Source organism: Sceloporus occidentalis, unplaced genomic scaffold (genome assembly GCF_023333645.1).
Source record: "Sceloporus occidentalis isolate IW3139 unplaced genomic scaffold, rSceOcc1.0.p SCAF_1, whole genome shotgun sequence".
Taxonomy (NCBI): Eukaryota; Metazoa; Chordata; class Lepidosauria; order Squamata; family Phrynosomatidae; genus Sceloporus; species Sceloporus occidentalis.
Genome location: NW_028316981.1, coordinates 178623175 through 178639532, shown reverse-complemented (window position 1 = coordinate 178639532; position 16358 = coordinate 178623175). Strand labels below are relative to the sequence as shown.

Below are 16358 nucleotides of genomic sequence, written 5' to 3'. Positions count from 1 at the left end.
GTGGTATAATTTTTGAAGACTTCATTATGTTTTTGGATGACTGGCAGCATCCTTTGGAATATGGAGGTGAAGGCCCCTGATACATTAGCCACACTTTTCTAAAAGTGTGCTCAACTGGGCCACTTTTATTTGAAGGGGAAAAGAGGCATAAAACTTTGATCTGGACTGAAGCCCACATCACTCTCCTAACTAAAATTGCTGCTTTGAAAGCCTTGTCTCAGAATGGGTTCCCAATGCATATCAGAGTCTTCAGAGCCTGAAATGTTACTTTTCAAAAGTAATGTGTGGATGTTACTTCTTGCTTACTCAAAGTAATACCTTCATGGTTACTTGTGTGATGCAATACTTTATGAGGTAGTAAAATAATACCAGACAAACATGTTTTGGAATAATACATTTATTTTTAAACACACACACACAGAGAGAGAGCAGAAAATAGACCCAAATCCCAAAACAATCACTCTGTTTTAAAAGTAATCAAAATAGTTACTCATTTAAATAATGCTTCTAGTGACCATTATGTTTTTTCAAAACATTTATTATTCATTTATTAAAATATTTACAACAAAAATATTTATACTTACATAAGTTAAAGCATGTATATGTATTTATTTAAATGATATTATGTCCCCATCACTTCCAAAAGTAATACCTTGCAGATACCATTATATTTAACTTGCTTCATTCTAAAAGGAGTGTTCCAGCAAAAATCTCTCACTGTGTGCTATTTGCCTCTGAAGGTGTTATTTACTGCAAACTACACCTTTTGTAGGCACACAGCAGTGACAGGGCCCAATCTGGATCAGGAGTGCATACCAGATCGCAGCACGATTTTTCTTTCAAAGGACCAAACTTGCTTTTGTTTGCTTGTGCAAAGCAAGGGTGAAGAATGTGTGGGTTATAATATGGCCCAACTCCATTATTTCTACCCCCAAATCCTCCAGGTCACCCTCAAAATTCCCAAACCAAGCTCTCATCTTAAAGCATGCTTTTATGGATGGGAAAATTACCCCCAAATTGCCTAAGCTAGTGCTTTCCATGCCATTTGATGTGGGGTGGGGGACGAGAATTTCCACCTCTGCAATGTACCAGGGACTGGAAGCACCACTTTTGTGCCCATTGGCTTTCTTTCTTTCTTTCTTTCTTTCTTTCTTTCTTTCTTTCTCACTGTGGACCAGCAGCCCACAGGACCAGTTTATGAAGTGGCACTGCTCCACAAACCACCACTTTGAGTAGCACTGGCCTAAGCTACCCTAACACTGCTGGAAAACACAGCAGTTTGAGAAGCTCCTGCACCAATGACTCCTCAAATCTTGGAAAAAGCAGAGGAGATGATAATTTATTTAGTTATTTTAGCCAAACAGTTTGAACAAAAGTGATGCCACTTGACTTTTGCTCACCCAGGGAGCCACAGGGATGAAAAATCACACACACCTGCATTAGATACCGCCTGCCCTGGTTTCATTCCTGAATAATGGATTATGTAGTTTGGCCTTGTAAATTACCTATTTTTTTTGCTAACATGAGTCCAAGATAAATTATTGGATTTCTTTGAGAAAGCAGAGGTTTTCTTCCCAGCACTTTAATGACTATTCTTCATGTGGTCAGGGAAGTGGTAGTGGTCTGAAGCATCAGCCCTTTGACTGTGGTTCTGAATAACCTTGATCTGTCTGGGAAAAATTATGCTTCAAGTCCCATCTCTTGCAGATAATCACAATGGCCAGGGTTGCTCTCTGTGAGTGCCAATTCAATGGCAAGGACCATTATATCTCCTCTTTCCACCCTGGCTATATTTTCTTGTTCATTTTTTGCTAGCATTCCATTAATGTAATCTGCAGTTTGGAAGCACAGAAGTTTTGCAAGCTGATGTGCATTAAACGGTGTACAACTGGGAAGAAATGCATTAAAAGGATAACAAAACTATGCCAAAAAAAAAAAATGTCCTAGGGACCAGAACAGCTATCAGGGTTGCGATGGATGCCACAATCAGTAGTAGCAACAGAGATGCAGAGGAGCACTAGTGGAAGTTTTGCTGACAAAGCAAACAGTAGTTTCAGAGAAACACCATCACTATAACAAAGGAGGAAATATTTTCTGGCAGGAAATATCATCATCATCATCATTATCATCATCATCATTATTATTATTATTAAAAAAACTCAGCAGGTATTGCTATTTGTGCTTTTAAATCCTTGCATACTAAATAACCATACATGGAGCCCTGGTGGCGCAGTGGTTAAATGCCTGTACTGCAGCCATTCACTCGAAACCACAAGGTTGCAAGTTCAAGACCAGCAAAAGGGCCCAAGCTCGACTCAGGCTTGCATCCTTCCGTGGTTGCTAAAATGAGTACCCAGACTGTTGGGGGCAAATTAGCTTAATTAGATTACTTGCTAATTAGCTTACTTGCTGTTCACCGCTATGATCTTTGGAATAGCGGTATATAAATAAAACAAATTAATTAATTAGAGAGATTAACTCAGAGGTCCAAGCGGCGTTCAAGAGAGGAAGAGGAGCCAGACCACACTGCAAACATACAAAAGCTAATGGAATTCCAAAAGACTATCAGCATGTGCTATATAGACTATAGCAACCGCATAGACCATGACAGGCATAGCCAAGGGGGTGCCACTACATTTGATAGTCCTGATGTGAAATCTGTACCTAGGACACGAGGCTACTCTTAGGACAGAACATGGAGAAACAGAATGGTTCCCAGTTGTCAAAGGGGCCAGGCAATTTTGCATCCTTTCACTCTATCTTTTCAACTTGTATGCAGACCATATTATAAGAAAAGCAGGCTTGGGCACAGAATCAGGAGGAGTGAAATTAGGAGGAAGCAACATCAACAATCTGAGGTAAGCAGATGACACCATACTATTAGCAGAAAACATCACAGGCCTAGAGCAACTACTGAGGAAGTGCAAAGGCAGGCTTTCTGTTGAAGATAAAGAATCAAAATAGAATGACCTCAGAGGATCTTCAAAAGCTTAGCCTATATAAAAATAGCAAAAGTGTTCCTATACCTTGGAAATCAAAAGAAGAATAATAAGTTTATTGCATCGGACTTGGAGAACGGGAACAGAGAGGAACGGAAGGGAATAGGAAGGGAACGGAACAGAACATGAAAAAACCCATGTTATTTCACAGGAGACTGCTACCGATGCTGCTGGGAGTCCCCAATCCATTCCCCCATCTGTCCCACAGCAGCCGATTTTGAAGAAGTGTTCAGAATCATTCTTCAAAATCAGCTGCTGTGGGATGGATGGGGAACAGATTGGGGACTCCCGGTGGCATTGTCGATGTTCTCCTGTGCGATAACGTGTTTCCCCCCGTTCCGCTCCACTCCCATTCTCCAAGTTCTGTGCGATAAACTTATAGGAATGGGGAGGGCAGCTGTGAAAGAACTAGAGAAGGTCCTAAAGAGCAACTAAGCATGCAAGTTAGAATTGTACAAGTAATTGTATTCTCCATTACCATGTATGGAATCAAGAGTTGGACAGTTAAGAAAATGGTCAAAAAGAGAATAAATTCATTTGAGATGTGGTTCTGGAGAAGAGTGCTGAGATATCATGGGCAGCAAAGAAGAATAAATAAATGGATCCTGGAACAGATCAAACCTGAAGTTTCCTTTGAGGCAAAGATGATTAAATTGAGGCTGCCTTACTTTAGCCACATTATGAGAAGCATGTCTCATTGGAAAAGACAATAATGCTAGAAAAAGTGAAGGGAATTAGAATGAGAGGAAGATTACATGCTAGATGGATAGACTCAAGGAGGTCACGGGTATGAATCTGCAGGAACTTAGAATAATAGTGGAAGATAAAGAGTTTGGAGATGTTTCATCCAAGGGTCACCATGAGTTGAGATTGACTTGAGAGAGGTTAACAACAACAACAACAATAACAACAACAAGAAATGCTAAATAAGGATGCATTTGATTTACTTTGATCCATAGAGCAATTTTTTGATGAGATTAGAATAACAGGACCTTTCACTACATAAAATCATGGAAGCACTGTGAATCTTAGACGATTACTACACATGGATTTTAAACCACAAATTTCAGTCAGAAAATAGCACCTTTGGTGATAGTTATCACACAATGTTGCCTCCAGCCCATAGCTGTTCTGTCTCCAAAGTATGGTTAGGGAGTCTCTTTTCATTGATGGGGGAAACCTGTCAGTAAGCTCCCAATAGTACTGCAGTCCCATTAGTTCTCACTAAAGATTACCCTCCAACATTTCACAGATCAAAGCTGGGATGTGTGTGGCCAAGATGGCAAAAGTTATTCATGAGGAAGAATACACAAGCTAAAGAAGCTGTAGCAGTTTGCTTTGGCATGAGCCTCCTGGGAAGGACAAGACTTCTTCTCCTTTCCTCTCCCTCTCCTGAATCAATTGAGTGCAAAGTACTTTTTCAATTTGAACTCAGTTTGCCACAATGGAAGTAAGTCCAGGACAAAGAGAGAAAGTGGGAAGAGGAGTGAGAAACTGGGACATTTTAAAAGCAACTGAAAAATGTCCCAGTTTCTCAGAACTGTCCCTGCTAATCCAGGGCAACTGGAGGGTATGCTACTACTTTTTAAGGAAATATTGATCTGCTAGAGGCTAAGTGTGTATATCAGGAATACACAATTAAGTTTGAATAGCTGTCCAATATTTGCAGGACAGATGGCTTTTCTGCCCCTAGACCAGGTTTGGCCAAAATGTGGTCCATGGGCAAGTTTTTGTGGCTCCCAGACCTCAGTTCTATTTTTTTACCCCCAAATGAACCCTGTGGCTGTGGAAGAATTTCTGCCACATTTTTGCCTTCTTGGGGCCATTTTAGGAGAGGGCTTTGTCCAAATTAAAATGTGAATAGGGAGTAACTTCCAATCAATGCTGGTAGCTATAAAAAAGCTACCAGAAACGGCCTGGCAGGGTCCCCCAAAAGTGGTGGAAATGTCCCTACACCTCCTAGAGGGCCTTTGGCAGGGGCAAAAAATGAATTGTGTTGAATTGTTGTATGCAGCCTTCCAAGATGTCCAGGGGCAGCGGCGGGCTAATGTGGCCACCTGGTCTCCCACAGTTGCCCACTCATGCCCTAGACAGACCAGGAATGACACAGAAAGAGAACAGGCTGTCCCTGGTTGTAGCTGGCATGAAGTTAGTGTTGATCCTTGTCCTTTCATGGGATCTGTGTGGGAGAAAAGTTAATGTAATCTATAGGAGCCTACCAGGGAAAGTTTAAAAGCCATCAGATGAGTCACCAAGAAGGAAAGAAGAGCAAACCCCTGGAAGCTTTTCTACAGCCTTCCTTAGTTCTTTCTTAGCCTATTTGCAGAACTGATGTTCTATCAAGATTGTTGAGTGGCTTTTCCACAGAGCTTTCAGGGGCTTGTCTGAAGCATTCCTGGGATCTCCCTGGGATTTTCCCACAGTGTTCCTGACAGAATTTCTGTCCATGCAGATCAAGGCTGCAGCTTCAGCATCCTTTGGGGAGATGAAGTCACAGTTCAGCGCAGGTTCTAGAATTTCATGGAGTTTCTGAAAGGAAGGAGAAGAGGGCTGGAACCTCATGGCAGCAGTAGCCTCCATGGAAAAGCAACGGTGACCTTGGGCCCTCCAGCTCTGCTTTCCCTATTGAAACACAACCTGCTGCCCCTTGTGACCAGCCAGGCCAGATTTCGTCCTTTCCTTTTTTATAGACGGTGAGTTCACTGGAGTGATCAGGATACCCAGATGGTACTGGGTCACATCATCCACAAACTGCCATGCGCTATCTGTGCTTTTTTAAATATATATATATATTCATTATAAAAACAGGAAAAAACATATTACTCATAACATCCATAATACAAAAATCATAATATTCATAATCAAGTCTTCTAATATATATCATAGAACACATAGCACATACATAACTACTGTAATTTATTTACGGTCTTTGACCAAAATATCTCAGTTATATCTCATAGCACATATCACATCTTTTGAAAGACATACTACATACTGTAGTTTCACACTCTACAACTTAAAACTTACAAAGATTCTCATTTAATTGCTATAATCATCTCTCTTCTTTCTTTATTCCCATTTTCCTACTCCCTCTAAATCTTCCCTTTTTACCCTTTCTCTTCCTTTCTTTCCCTCCTTCTCTGTTCCCCTTTCCCTCTCTATTTCCCTTCCACTCTTCTTCTTTCATCTCCCTCTCCATCCTCTTCCTCCACACCATTTCTCCTTATTCCTTAGTCATTCATGTACTCACTCTTCCTCATTTACTCTTACCTTCATACACCTCCTTAGATTAATTTGTTCACCTGTGCTGGTTAAATTAAGGATAATTTTAAAATTTTGTAATTAAAAGTATTTTACCTCCCCCCCCCCTTTCCATGCAAATAAATTATCAAGGCAGCCTACCATCTAAACAATTCTGTATCAACAATAAAATACAAGATAGAATTCAGAGATGTTGCTGTGTTAGTCTGGAATATCCGTATGTAAAGGGATCTTGCAACACCTTTGAGAGTAACTGTGTGAAAGAAGTTATAGCATTCATTAGCTTTTGTAGACTGGGGCCCAAAGCATACTGCAGAAATAATAGAGTTTGAGACAGCTTTAACTGCCCTGGCTCAGTGCTAGGCAATCTTAGGAACTGTAGTTTATTGTCACACTAGATCTTTCTGACAGAGGAGGCTGAATCTCTCAGAAAACTACAGTTCCCAGAATTCCCAAGGATTGAGCCAGGGCAGTCTCAGACTGGTGATTTCTGCAGCATGTAATGGACCTCAGTCTCTGACCTATTCGTTCAAGACCAAATGAATGTCTGTGTTGGATGTGGGAATGTGGCTTGCCATCTAACATGTGCAAAGCAACCTGGGGAAGAATGTGATTTATACAACCCTACACAGGTGAACGGCAATTTAACTGCTAACAATAAACTCTAAAAACACTTTGTGGAAACAAAAAAAGGCACATAGCAAGTATAAGACCACAATAAACTATTTATGCACATGTAAAATATACATCAGGGATGCTGAAACAATTGATTCATGAAAAAAACTGCATACACAAACAACCAATCCATAAATTAAATTACACTGTATCTATTAATTCATAAGTAAATACATTCATAAATAATTACATGGAAGGCATCCAAAGGTGGGAGGAGAATGAAAATGCCAACAATAATTAGAGGCTTCAAAACTACATTATAGAAATAAAACCTTTATATACTTTGTCGCTGTGTGCCTTCAAGTCGTATCTGATTTATGGCAACCCTAAGGCAAACTGATCATGAGCTATTCTGGGGCTGAGAAGGTGTGACTTGCCCTAGGTCACCCAGAAGGGTTCCATGGCTGAGCAGGGAAGAGAAGCCTACTCTCCAGTATCCTAGTTCTATGTTCAAACTACTATGTCACACTGGTTCTTGCTGGATGGTTTTCTGGTTGTTGCTGGCCAATATCCTAGTGTTTACAAGAGCTTTGTTCTGTCCCCTCCATAGACATGGATTCTTTATCCACTGATTCAACTATCTATGGTTTGAAAATGTTCCAAAAATATATAAATTCCAGAAAGCAACCCCTGATTTTGCTATTTTATATAAGAGAAACCTAATATGCTAGATGCAGTTATCACATAGAGTATGTATATATAACTGTACAGTGGACCCTTGTTATACGCTGGGGTTTGGTTCCAAGATCCCCCGTGTATAACAAAATCCATGTATGCTCAAGTCCCATTAAATATAATGACATAGCAAAATGGTGTCCCTTATAAAAAATGGAAAATCAAGGTAAATTTATACTTTTTTGGAACATTTTCAAACCGTGTATGCTTGAATCCGCGTATAAAAAATCCGTGTATAAGAAGGGCCGACTGTAGTAATAGTGGTGGTAGTGGTAGTAATGTTACTACTCTTCTCAAGGCACTGAGTGTGTGTGCATCGCTTCTTTCCCGGTCTGGGATTTAATTATAGTTACAGTAACCATAGTTAAAAATTCATAGCATACAAAATTTAAAAAGGAATTTAAACTATCATAAAATTAAAACTGGTTAAACACATAAAACAAAAGCAACAAATAAAGTCCAGCACATTATACAAGGCATGTTTACCCTAAAAATTTAATCCTCAAAGGCCTAGCAGAATAAAAAGGGCTTTACCTGGCTGTGGAAATACAGTGAGGAGGAGGCCAGCCTAACCTATCTGGGAAAGAAGTTCAAGAGCTGAAAAGGCCTTCTCCTGTGTTCCCACCAAATATCTGTGAAGGTGGTGGAACTCAGAAGATCTCAAAACATAGGCAAGTAACCTGAATGAGCCACATAGGGCTTTATAGAGCATCAACAGCATTTGAATTGCACCTTGAGTAGACAGCTGGAGCTGTTGCAACAAGGGTCCCTAGAACCAGTTCACTTCTAGTTAACAATTTGGCTACAGTTCTTTGGACCAGCTGATGTTTCCAAACACTCTTCAAAGGAAGCCCCACAGGTTGAAAAGCTCTCTAGAGCTGAACCAGGAGATGATAATGTACTACTTCGACAGAGCAGAGAACCTGCTTTCAGTCCCTCCCTGACTCTTCAAAATGGCAATCGCTTTCTTAGCCCCTGGGTGAGCAAGCAGCCCACCTGTTTCTCCCATTGTCCACAAAGGAAGTTAAATGTGGCAGCCACAGATTCTCATATCGATGTGTGATTTCTTTCTCCTCCCCTGCCAGGTGGCCGAGAACATGGCTCCTTTGCTCCAGACCTTCCTCTTTGCCTGCTTTGTGGACATGACCCAAGCCAAGATCTTTGGTCGCTGTGAGCTGGCCCATGTGCTGCAGGACAATGGGCTGGATGGATATGAGGGTTATAGCTTGGCCAATTGTGAGTGCTGCTCCTCAGTGGAGAACAAAACTGAAGTGCATAGAGTATGAGAAGAGTACATGCTGGGGGTCTTTTCAAAATACAATTCTAATAGCTGTAGTAATAGTATTACGGATGGACAAAGCACCCACCTACCCACTTCGCTTCAAGTCAGGGGTGGGGAGAGTGGAGTATAGCCCCATATTCACCCCAAAGAGCATTTTTCAGGAAACAAGGCTCCATCCCACTTTTAGAAGGAAAAAAGAAAACCTTTTTGAAAAATGTTTTGTCCCAAAGGACTCCAAACCTCAGAATGCTCCCACCCTATTTTAGATCCAGGAGTGGTGTTTTTTTCCTTCTTTACATAGGAAATGTAGCGGACATTTATTGGGAGAGGAGGCTGGGTGGGCTATGTGGCCTTCCTGGATCCACTCCGAAACCAGTGTGACTCCTCAGCCCCTGAGGGTTACCCATTCTTGTTTTAGGTAAGATGATTCCTTTTGGATTTTTGGGAGGTATAGCTAGTACATGCTTAGTATGTACAATGGTTGGTCATATGAAAAAAACAGGAGGTTGGTCAGAAATTCAAGTGCTTTCGAAGAATATGCTCATGGACTGGAAAACTTCTCCCTCTGGCGTCCCAAGTGGATTTTGCAGGGGACTTGTGATTTATACTCAGAAACTAAGCAGGGCCAGCCCTAGTTAGTACCTTAGTGGGAGTCCACCAATAAATACCAGTGCTGTAGGCTATATTTCAGAGGACAGAACTGGCAGAACCACCTCCAAGTATTCCTTGCCTAGGAAAACCTAATGCAATTCATGGAATCACCATAAGTCAACAGGCAACTTGGGCTGCATTCACACTGGAGAAATAATCTAGTTTGACAAGACTTTAACTGCCATGGTTCAATGTTAAGGCTAAATGTCTCACAAAACTACAGTTCCCATTGAGCCACAGAAGTTAAAATGGTGTCAAACTGGAATATTTATGCAGTGTGGATACAGCCTCCAAAGCACATACACACAATCAGGGGTTATGCAAACATAACTACTTTTCATGACAAGGAAGTAGCTATCCAGTACCTCTTTACATAGTGCTTTATCTAGACCAGACAACAGCAGTGGTCTGGCATTGTGACACAGGTCCATCCCTTCCAATCCAAACAATTACTTTTGTGATCCGCTTTGATTCCATGTGAAAAAGCGGAATATTAATAATAATAATAATAATAATAATAATAATAATCCAGACAAATGCCAGAAGATCATCCTTGCTCTATCACCTTCCCTTATTATGCCACTGCTGGTTGTACAGGGTACCTAGGGCCTATATAGTACTGAATCTCACAAAACATATTGTCACAAAAGTGAGGCTTGGGGATGCACGTGGACTAGTCTACATCCCACATTTGCTCCATTTCTGTATTAGAGACTGTGGCTGCTGCCACACAGCGGAATTAATGCACTTTAACACCAGGATTCCATAGCATTGAACCAATAAAGCAGTGTCACGGTGCATTAATTTTGCAACGGAGATGCAGCCCATGCTTCTACCAGCTTCATAATGTGTTGTCCTTACTTAATACACTGGGGGTGGCTGGCACCATTATTAGATGGTGCACTTAATACATTGGTTCTTCCCTTCCCCTCTCTGCAGGGATCTGCATGGCATTTTATGAGACTGGTTTTGACACAGAGGCTATCGATCGGCACCGGGATGGCACCAAAGACTATGGTATCTTCCACATCAACAGTGGCTGGTGGTGCAGAGATACCTCTCGTACTATTGTGTCGCAGAACCTTTGCTCCATATCCTGCAAAGGTCAGTGTCCCCTATCACTGGTCAGCATCCTATTAGGACATACACAAGTGCCATTTGCCCTATGCATGCATGGTGATTTTGCACAACACTCCTATACTGTTGACAGTGCTGTAAGTTGCATATGTGGGGCAGTGGTTTATTTATTTATATCACACCTTTCCCCCAGTTTGGGGCTCAAAGCTGTTTACAACAGTTAAGAGACATTGCCAAAAATATATATACCAAATGCAAAAGTTAAAGATATCATTACACTATCCACAGGATTATATCCAGTTAAAACAACTGTAACCATGAGAAATGACAAATAAAACAGATAGACAGTGCAGCACAATTCATAAAGGTCCAGTTCCCTTGAGCAGCCAGTCTTCAAAGACGTCCAGAAATAATAATAACAACAAAAAAGGATTCGCCCATTTACAGAAAGAGAGTAGGGAAGGTGCCAGTTTTACCTTTCTGGAAAGGGCGTTGCAGACATTGAGAAGGACCTCTCCTAAGTTTCCTCCAAAGGTATTATTTCTTTATTTATTGCACTTACATCCCACCTTTCTCCCAAAATGGAATCCAAAGGATTTCATAATAATTTTTTAAAAGGTCCAACAAAAAACATTAATCTACAAAAGTTAAAAAAGTGTATTTAAATCAATATTATTTAAAAGACGATTAACAACAGCAAAATTATCATTATTATTATTATTACATTTATTTGTATAGCGCCATAGGCTTTACATAGCGCTTTACAGAGGAAAGAAAACAACAATCCAAAATAGAAACAAAAGCCTGCCTACAGCGCACAATCTAACACCACAAACAAGATTATAACATTAATAAAACGTTATTATAACAAAGTTAAGACGATACTATAAAAGTGTAGATTAATGCAATTTTAATACAAATAATATCTCATAATATATCAACAGTACTCAAGACACTTAAAATATATTAAAAACACAGTTTCAATAAAATATTGAAACACACACACACACACACAAAGAGCACACCACTTCACACGCTGCAACTCCATAATTAAAATTCAAAAGCCTGCCGAAACATACCAACAAACAAACAGTCTTCACCTGCCAGCAGAAAGACAGGAGGAAATGGGATCCGACCCGACCTCTTGTGGAAGGGAGTTCCACAGCCTGGGAGAAGCTGGAGAGGCACCACACATGGCTGCTGCAAGAAAGATGTCTTCTGTTGCTCTCAACACACACCCTCCTGTTTTCTATAAGGAGAGACAGAGGACCTTCTTGCATGGGGTTAAAAGAGTGGCTTACCTTTCCTGAATTCAGTGTTAATTCAGGAGGCAGCCGGTTCCTATCACACATACCACCAAATCGCTGCCAGGTCCATGCTGGATGCAGCCCGGGTCGTCTAAACCATTTTGGAAACTTCCATTTTTGAAAAGAGGCAGCAGCAGAAGCAGCTTAAACGACCGGGGCTGCATCCGGGATGGACCTGGGCACCAATTCAGTGGCAATTTATTTGTGATAGGAACCGACTACCTCCCGAATTAGCACTGAATTTGTGAAAGGTAAGCTGCTCTTTTAACCGCATGCGATAGAGTCCAAAGTCCCTTCCCCTTTTGACTGCATATCCAAGAATTTCCCAGCTGGCTTTGCCATTTAGGGGATTATTGGAAGTGCAGTCCAAAAAATAAAATAAAATAAAATGAGGAAGGAACTTTTCCAAACAGTGAGTAATGAAAACCATAAATATTCAAAGGGCTGGAAGCTGGTCTTACATAATTCTAAAGCAAGTGTTGGGCATCTTGTGCTTGCATTCCACCTCCCAAGAAACATCCCAATGTTTTTGGTTATGACAGATCTTTTTGAAACAATTGCCTGCAAGGTACCATGTGCCTTTTTAAAATAACCTCCCTTGCATCCCTGATCAGGAATGTTGCCATTCAGATGAAGAAAGTATGCTACACCAGCCCCATCTGCTGGCCATTTACATTAGTGCTCACTATCTCCTTGGTCCAAAACACACTGCAGAAATAATCCAGTTTGAGGTCGCTTTAACTACCATGGTTCAGTGTTAGGGAATTCTGGGACTTCTAGTTTATTGTGTCACTAGAACTCTCTGACAGAGAAGGATAAATGCCTCACAAACCTGCAGAATTCCCTAGCACTGAGCCAGGGCAGTTAAAGCGACCTCAAACTGGATGATTTCTGCAGTGTGTTTTGGACCCCTAAGTGGGTGACAGTCAGATTCTTCAAAGGCTTTGATCCAGACTAACACAGATATGCCTTTGCGTTCATTCCCACAGAAGCAAAGGCAATGGTTTTCTTAACCATAAATACTTTCCAAATGATCCCCCCTTCTCTACAAGGATGAGTAGTTTGTGAAGTTTTGTTATACTATTTTGGCTCATGGTCTTCTATCCTGCTCCACCTGTTTCTCCATGCGGGAGCAATAGTGGCCCCGAAACAGGCCATTACTTTCTGCTGCAGCCCAGCAGAGCCGGTCCTGAGACAATGGACTGGGGACTGGTCTCTTTTTGCCCCACTGGAAAATATAATGAACTCTATCTGGTGTTTGCTCAGTCTCCCAAAGGGGTGAAAGAAAAACCAGTCATGGCTCTTTCTACCTGTTCCTTCCCCAATCCTTACAAGATTTTATGGTGACCCTAAAGGCTATCCTATGTTTTCTTCTTGGCATCCTAATCATGTTTTTTTCTCTGCAAGATTTGTTCAGAGGAGGTTTGCCACTGCCCTCTCCTGAGGCTGAGACAGTGTGACTTATCCAAGGTCACCCAATGGGTTTTATGATTGAGATGGGAATTGAACCCTGGTCTCCAGAGTCACAGTCCAACAATCAAACACAATGCTATATCACACCAGTTCATGGATGCTGTAGGCTACCAGAGGAAGGAATTGATAACCCCCCTCAAGTATTTTGTGCCAGGAAAATCCTATGAAATTTATGGGGTTTTCATAAGTTGGCAGGTGGCCTGAAGGCATGTTTGCACACAATATAGCACGGTGCCTAAACATCCTAAAGGGACCAGATCCTATCTGACCTTATGAAGCTAAGCACAGTCTGCCCTGGAGAGGAATTAGATGGGAGAGCGCCAACAAATATCAGGTGCTGTAGGCTCTGTTTCAAAGGAAGGAACTGACAAAAAAAATTCTGACTGTTCCTTGCCTAAGAAAATCCTAGGAAATTCATGGAGTCGGCATAAAGTTGACAGGCAACTTGAAGGCACAGACAGAACCTTTGAATTCTCCCTTCCAAACAATGTTCATATTATTTATTCAGCAGGGACTAAGCCCAACATTCATATCTTGCTTTTTCCTTATTTTTTCTAGATTTTCTGGATCCAGATCTTGTGGATGATATCCGTTGTGTCAAGAGGATTGTGAAAGATCCCGAAGGCATGAGGACCTGGTATGAGAACAACCTATGTTAGCCACCCACAGATGAGTAGATTCTCATGTGCTGACCACCAAGCACCTCTTGCCCTGGATTAGCATAGCCTTCATTAGCCCATTGGGATCCCTATTCTCTTCTATGTTTTTAAAAAAGATTGTCAGTTTTTCTCTAGCCCTGTTCCTGTGTCTCTTGCAGCAGCCTGACATGTTGGTATTAAACTGCTAAAGCTGTTGCTGCTGTAAGGTCCAGACTTTGCCAAAATGCTACACCAGGACCCCTTCCACACCACACAGAGTGCTATGATTCCACTTTAACTGCCATGGCAACATCCTATGGAATCGTGGGACTTGCAGTTGAGGGAGTGGCATTTGGACTCCTCAGCCAGAGCATGCCTCTGGTGCCTCTGTCCAAACTATAAATCCCAGGATTCCATACAGTGGAGCCACGGCAGTTCAAATGGGATTATATCAGTTTGTGAAGGAAAAAACATCTGTACAAAACCCAACCCAATCCAACCAAACCCAAGCCTACTCCATGTTTTCTTCTGCAGAATAATTCACTTGGAAACTTTGGGATATTCAAACCCTGGGAGAAAACCATACAGAATCTTGCTGCTCTATTTTTCTTCACAACAGGGCCTCCCAACTATTGGGAAACTCGTTTTCTGAATGGGAAATTAGCCATCATCATCATTTTATATCATATAAAATATATATTAAACAGTTAACGAATAAAAAGGCAGATTAGGTTAAAATAATTTGAAATGCATTGAAACCATGTGTGTGGGAGGATTTTTAAAAATAAATCAATTAGACCCCCCCAAAAGTTTTCATAAGCAGCCATGTTTTTTACTTGATGCAACGTTGGTGCTAATCAGGCTTCCAAAGGGAGGATGTTCCATACCTAAGCAAGAATATTCTTTCTATCTGTGCATGCACAAAGTAGCAGCATGGGTTCCAGCATAGTGGTCAGTAGGAAGCCTGTCCATGTATGCAAAGGAGAGTGGAATTTATGGACTCTATTTAATCCATATTTAATAGCTGTGTCAAATAAATTTCCCCAGTGCATAAGGTTCCAGATCCCACCCGATCTAGGTGGCTAAGCAGGGTCATCCCCGGTTAGTACTTAGATGGGAAATCACCAATGAATCCCAGGTGCTGTAGGTTATATTTGAGAGAAAGGAATGGGCAAAACCACCTCTAAGTCTTCCTTGCCTAAGAAAACCCTATGAAATTCATGGGGTCACAGTAAGTTGACAGATGACTTGGTGTATCTGGCGACACCATTAATTTCATAGGGTTTTCTTAGGCAAGGAAGACTCAGAGGCGGTTTTTGCCAGTTCATTCTGCTGAAATATAGTCTACTGCACTTCGGATTCATTGGTGGTGATCAGAGAAACAGAATTTGCTGAAATTATCAGGTCTTCACCATTTGTAAAAGCCCATGACCCTACCTGTCAAATCTGTACCTGAAGCCAGAGGTTAGAAAGGCAACACTCATAAACTGAGCTAGGGAATGCAAATGCAAACCTGTCTGGGGCAATTCAGATCTATTATGGAAAGTACTCCACTCCAAGACAAGATCCATGTGCCATCTGATCTTGTGTGTGCTTATTCAGAAAGAACTCCCATTCATTCATTGGTACTTACTCTCTAGTAAGGATGTATTAGAAGAACTGTTTCTCTGTTCCTATTGATTTCAGTAGAGTGTGTGTCATTCCTGCTTGGATTATGGCAAATCGTTTTGTTCTATATATGGTCCTTAGAGTAGCAAAATCCCTGCATAATGTATACATTTGTCTTTGGGGAAAATGAATTGTACTGAGTCATTTTCTCTTTTTGATCTCCTTCCTGCAGGGATGAGTGGAAAAAGCACTGTGAAGATCAAGACTTATCGCACTGGGTGAAGGGGTGTAAGGTGTGAAAACGCACGTGGCTACAATCCCTCTGCCCTCTGAAATTATAAATGATTTTTTAAAAATTATTTCCAAGTGCATTTTATATTGGTTGTTATCCCTGATTATTTATTCAGTTCCATAGATTGAAGAGAAATATTCCCATTCTTCTGTATCCCCTGTGGTGCATGTTGGACCTCTGTCTACATGGCAGATTGGGTTGATAGGTGCCAATGGTGGTGGGACACTCCTTAACACAAATAGAAGCTCTGTGTGTGTGCTGGAATTTTCTTCAGGCAAAAAATCCCAGCATTTACCTTCAAATTAACTTGCCCTGCCTGTGTTTAGTAGGTGAGTCTTTCCTCAACATTGATGTGGTGGTTGTGGTGTGCCTTCAGGTCATTTCTGATTTATGGCAACCCAGAGGATGGTAATGGCAAAC

General features: G+C 41.2%; 1 protein-coding gene across 1 annotated transcript; it reads left to right on the top strand.

Moving 5' to 3' along the window:
• Positions 1–8707: 8707 nt before the first annotated feature.
• Positions 8708–15945, top strand: LOC149322868 (lysozyme C, milk isozyme-like). The gene is made up of 4 exons (XM_089484027.1): positions 8708–8846; positions 10483–10647; positions 13959–14037; positions 15879–15945. The coding sequence occupies exons 1-4, from the start codon at positions 8708–8710 to the stop codon at positions 15943–15945; spliced, it is 450 nt and encodes a 149-aa protein (XP_089340153.1).
• The last annotated feature ends 413 nt before the right edge of the window (positions 15946–16358 follow it).

Bases quoted from the DNA above. Each gene is read 5' to 3' on its own strand.
- LOC149322868 (XM_089484027.1), top strand. From the start codon at position 8,708: ATGGCTCCTTTGCTCCAGACCTTCCTCTTTGCCTGCTTTGTGGACATG. The intron at 8,847-10,482 runs GTGAGTGCTGCT...CCCTCTCTGCAG, and splicing joins GGGTTATAGCTTGGCCAATT to GGATCTGCATGGCATTTTAT. The intron at 14,038-15,878 runs GTATGAGAACAA...TCCTTCCTGCAG, and splicing joins CCCGAAGGCATGAGGACCTG to GGATGAGTGGAAAAAGCACT.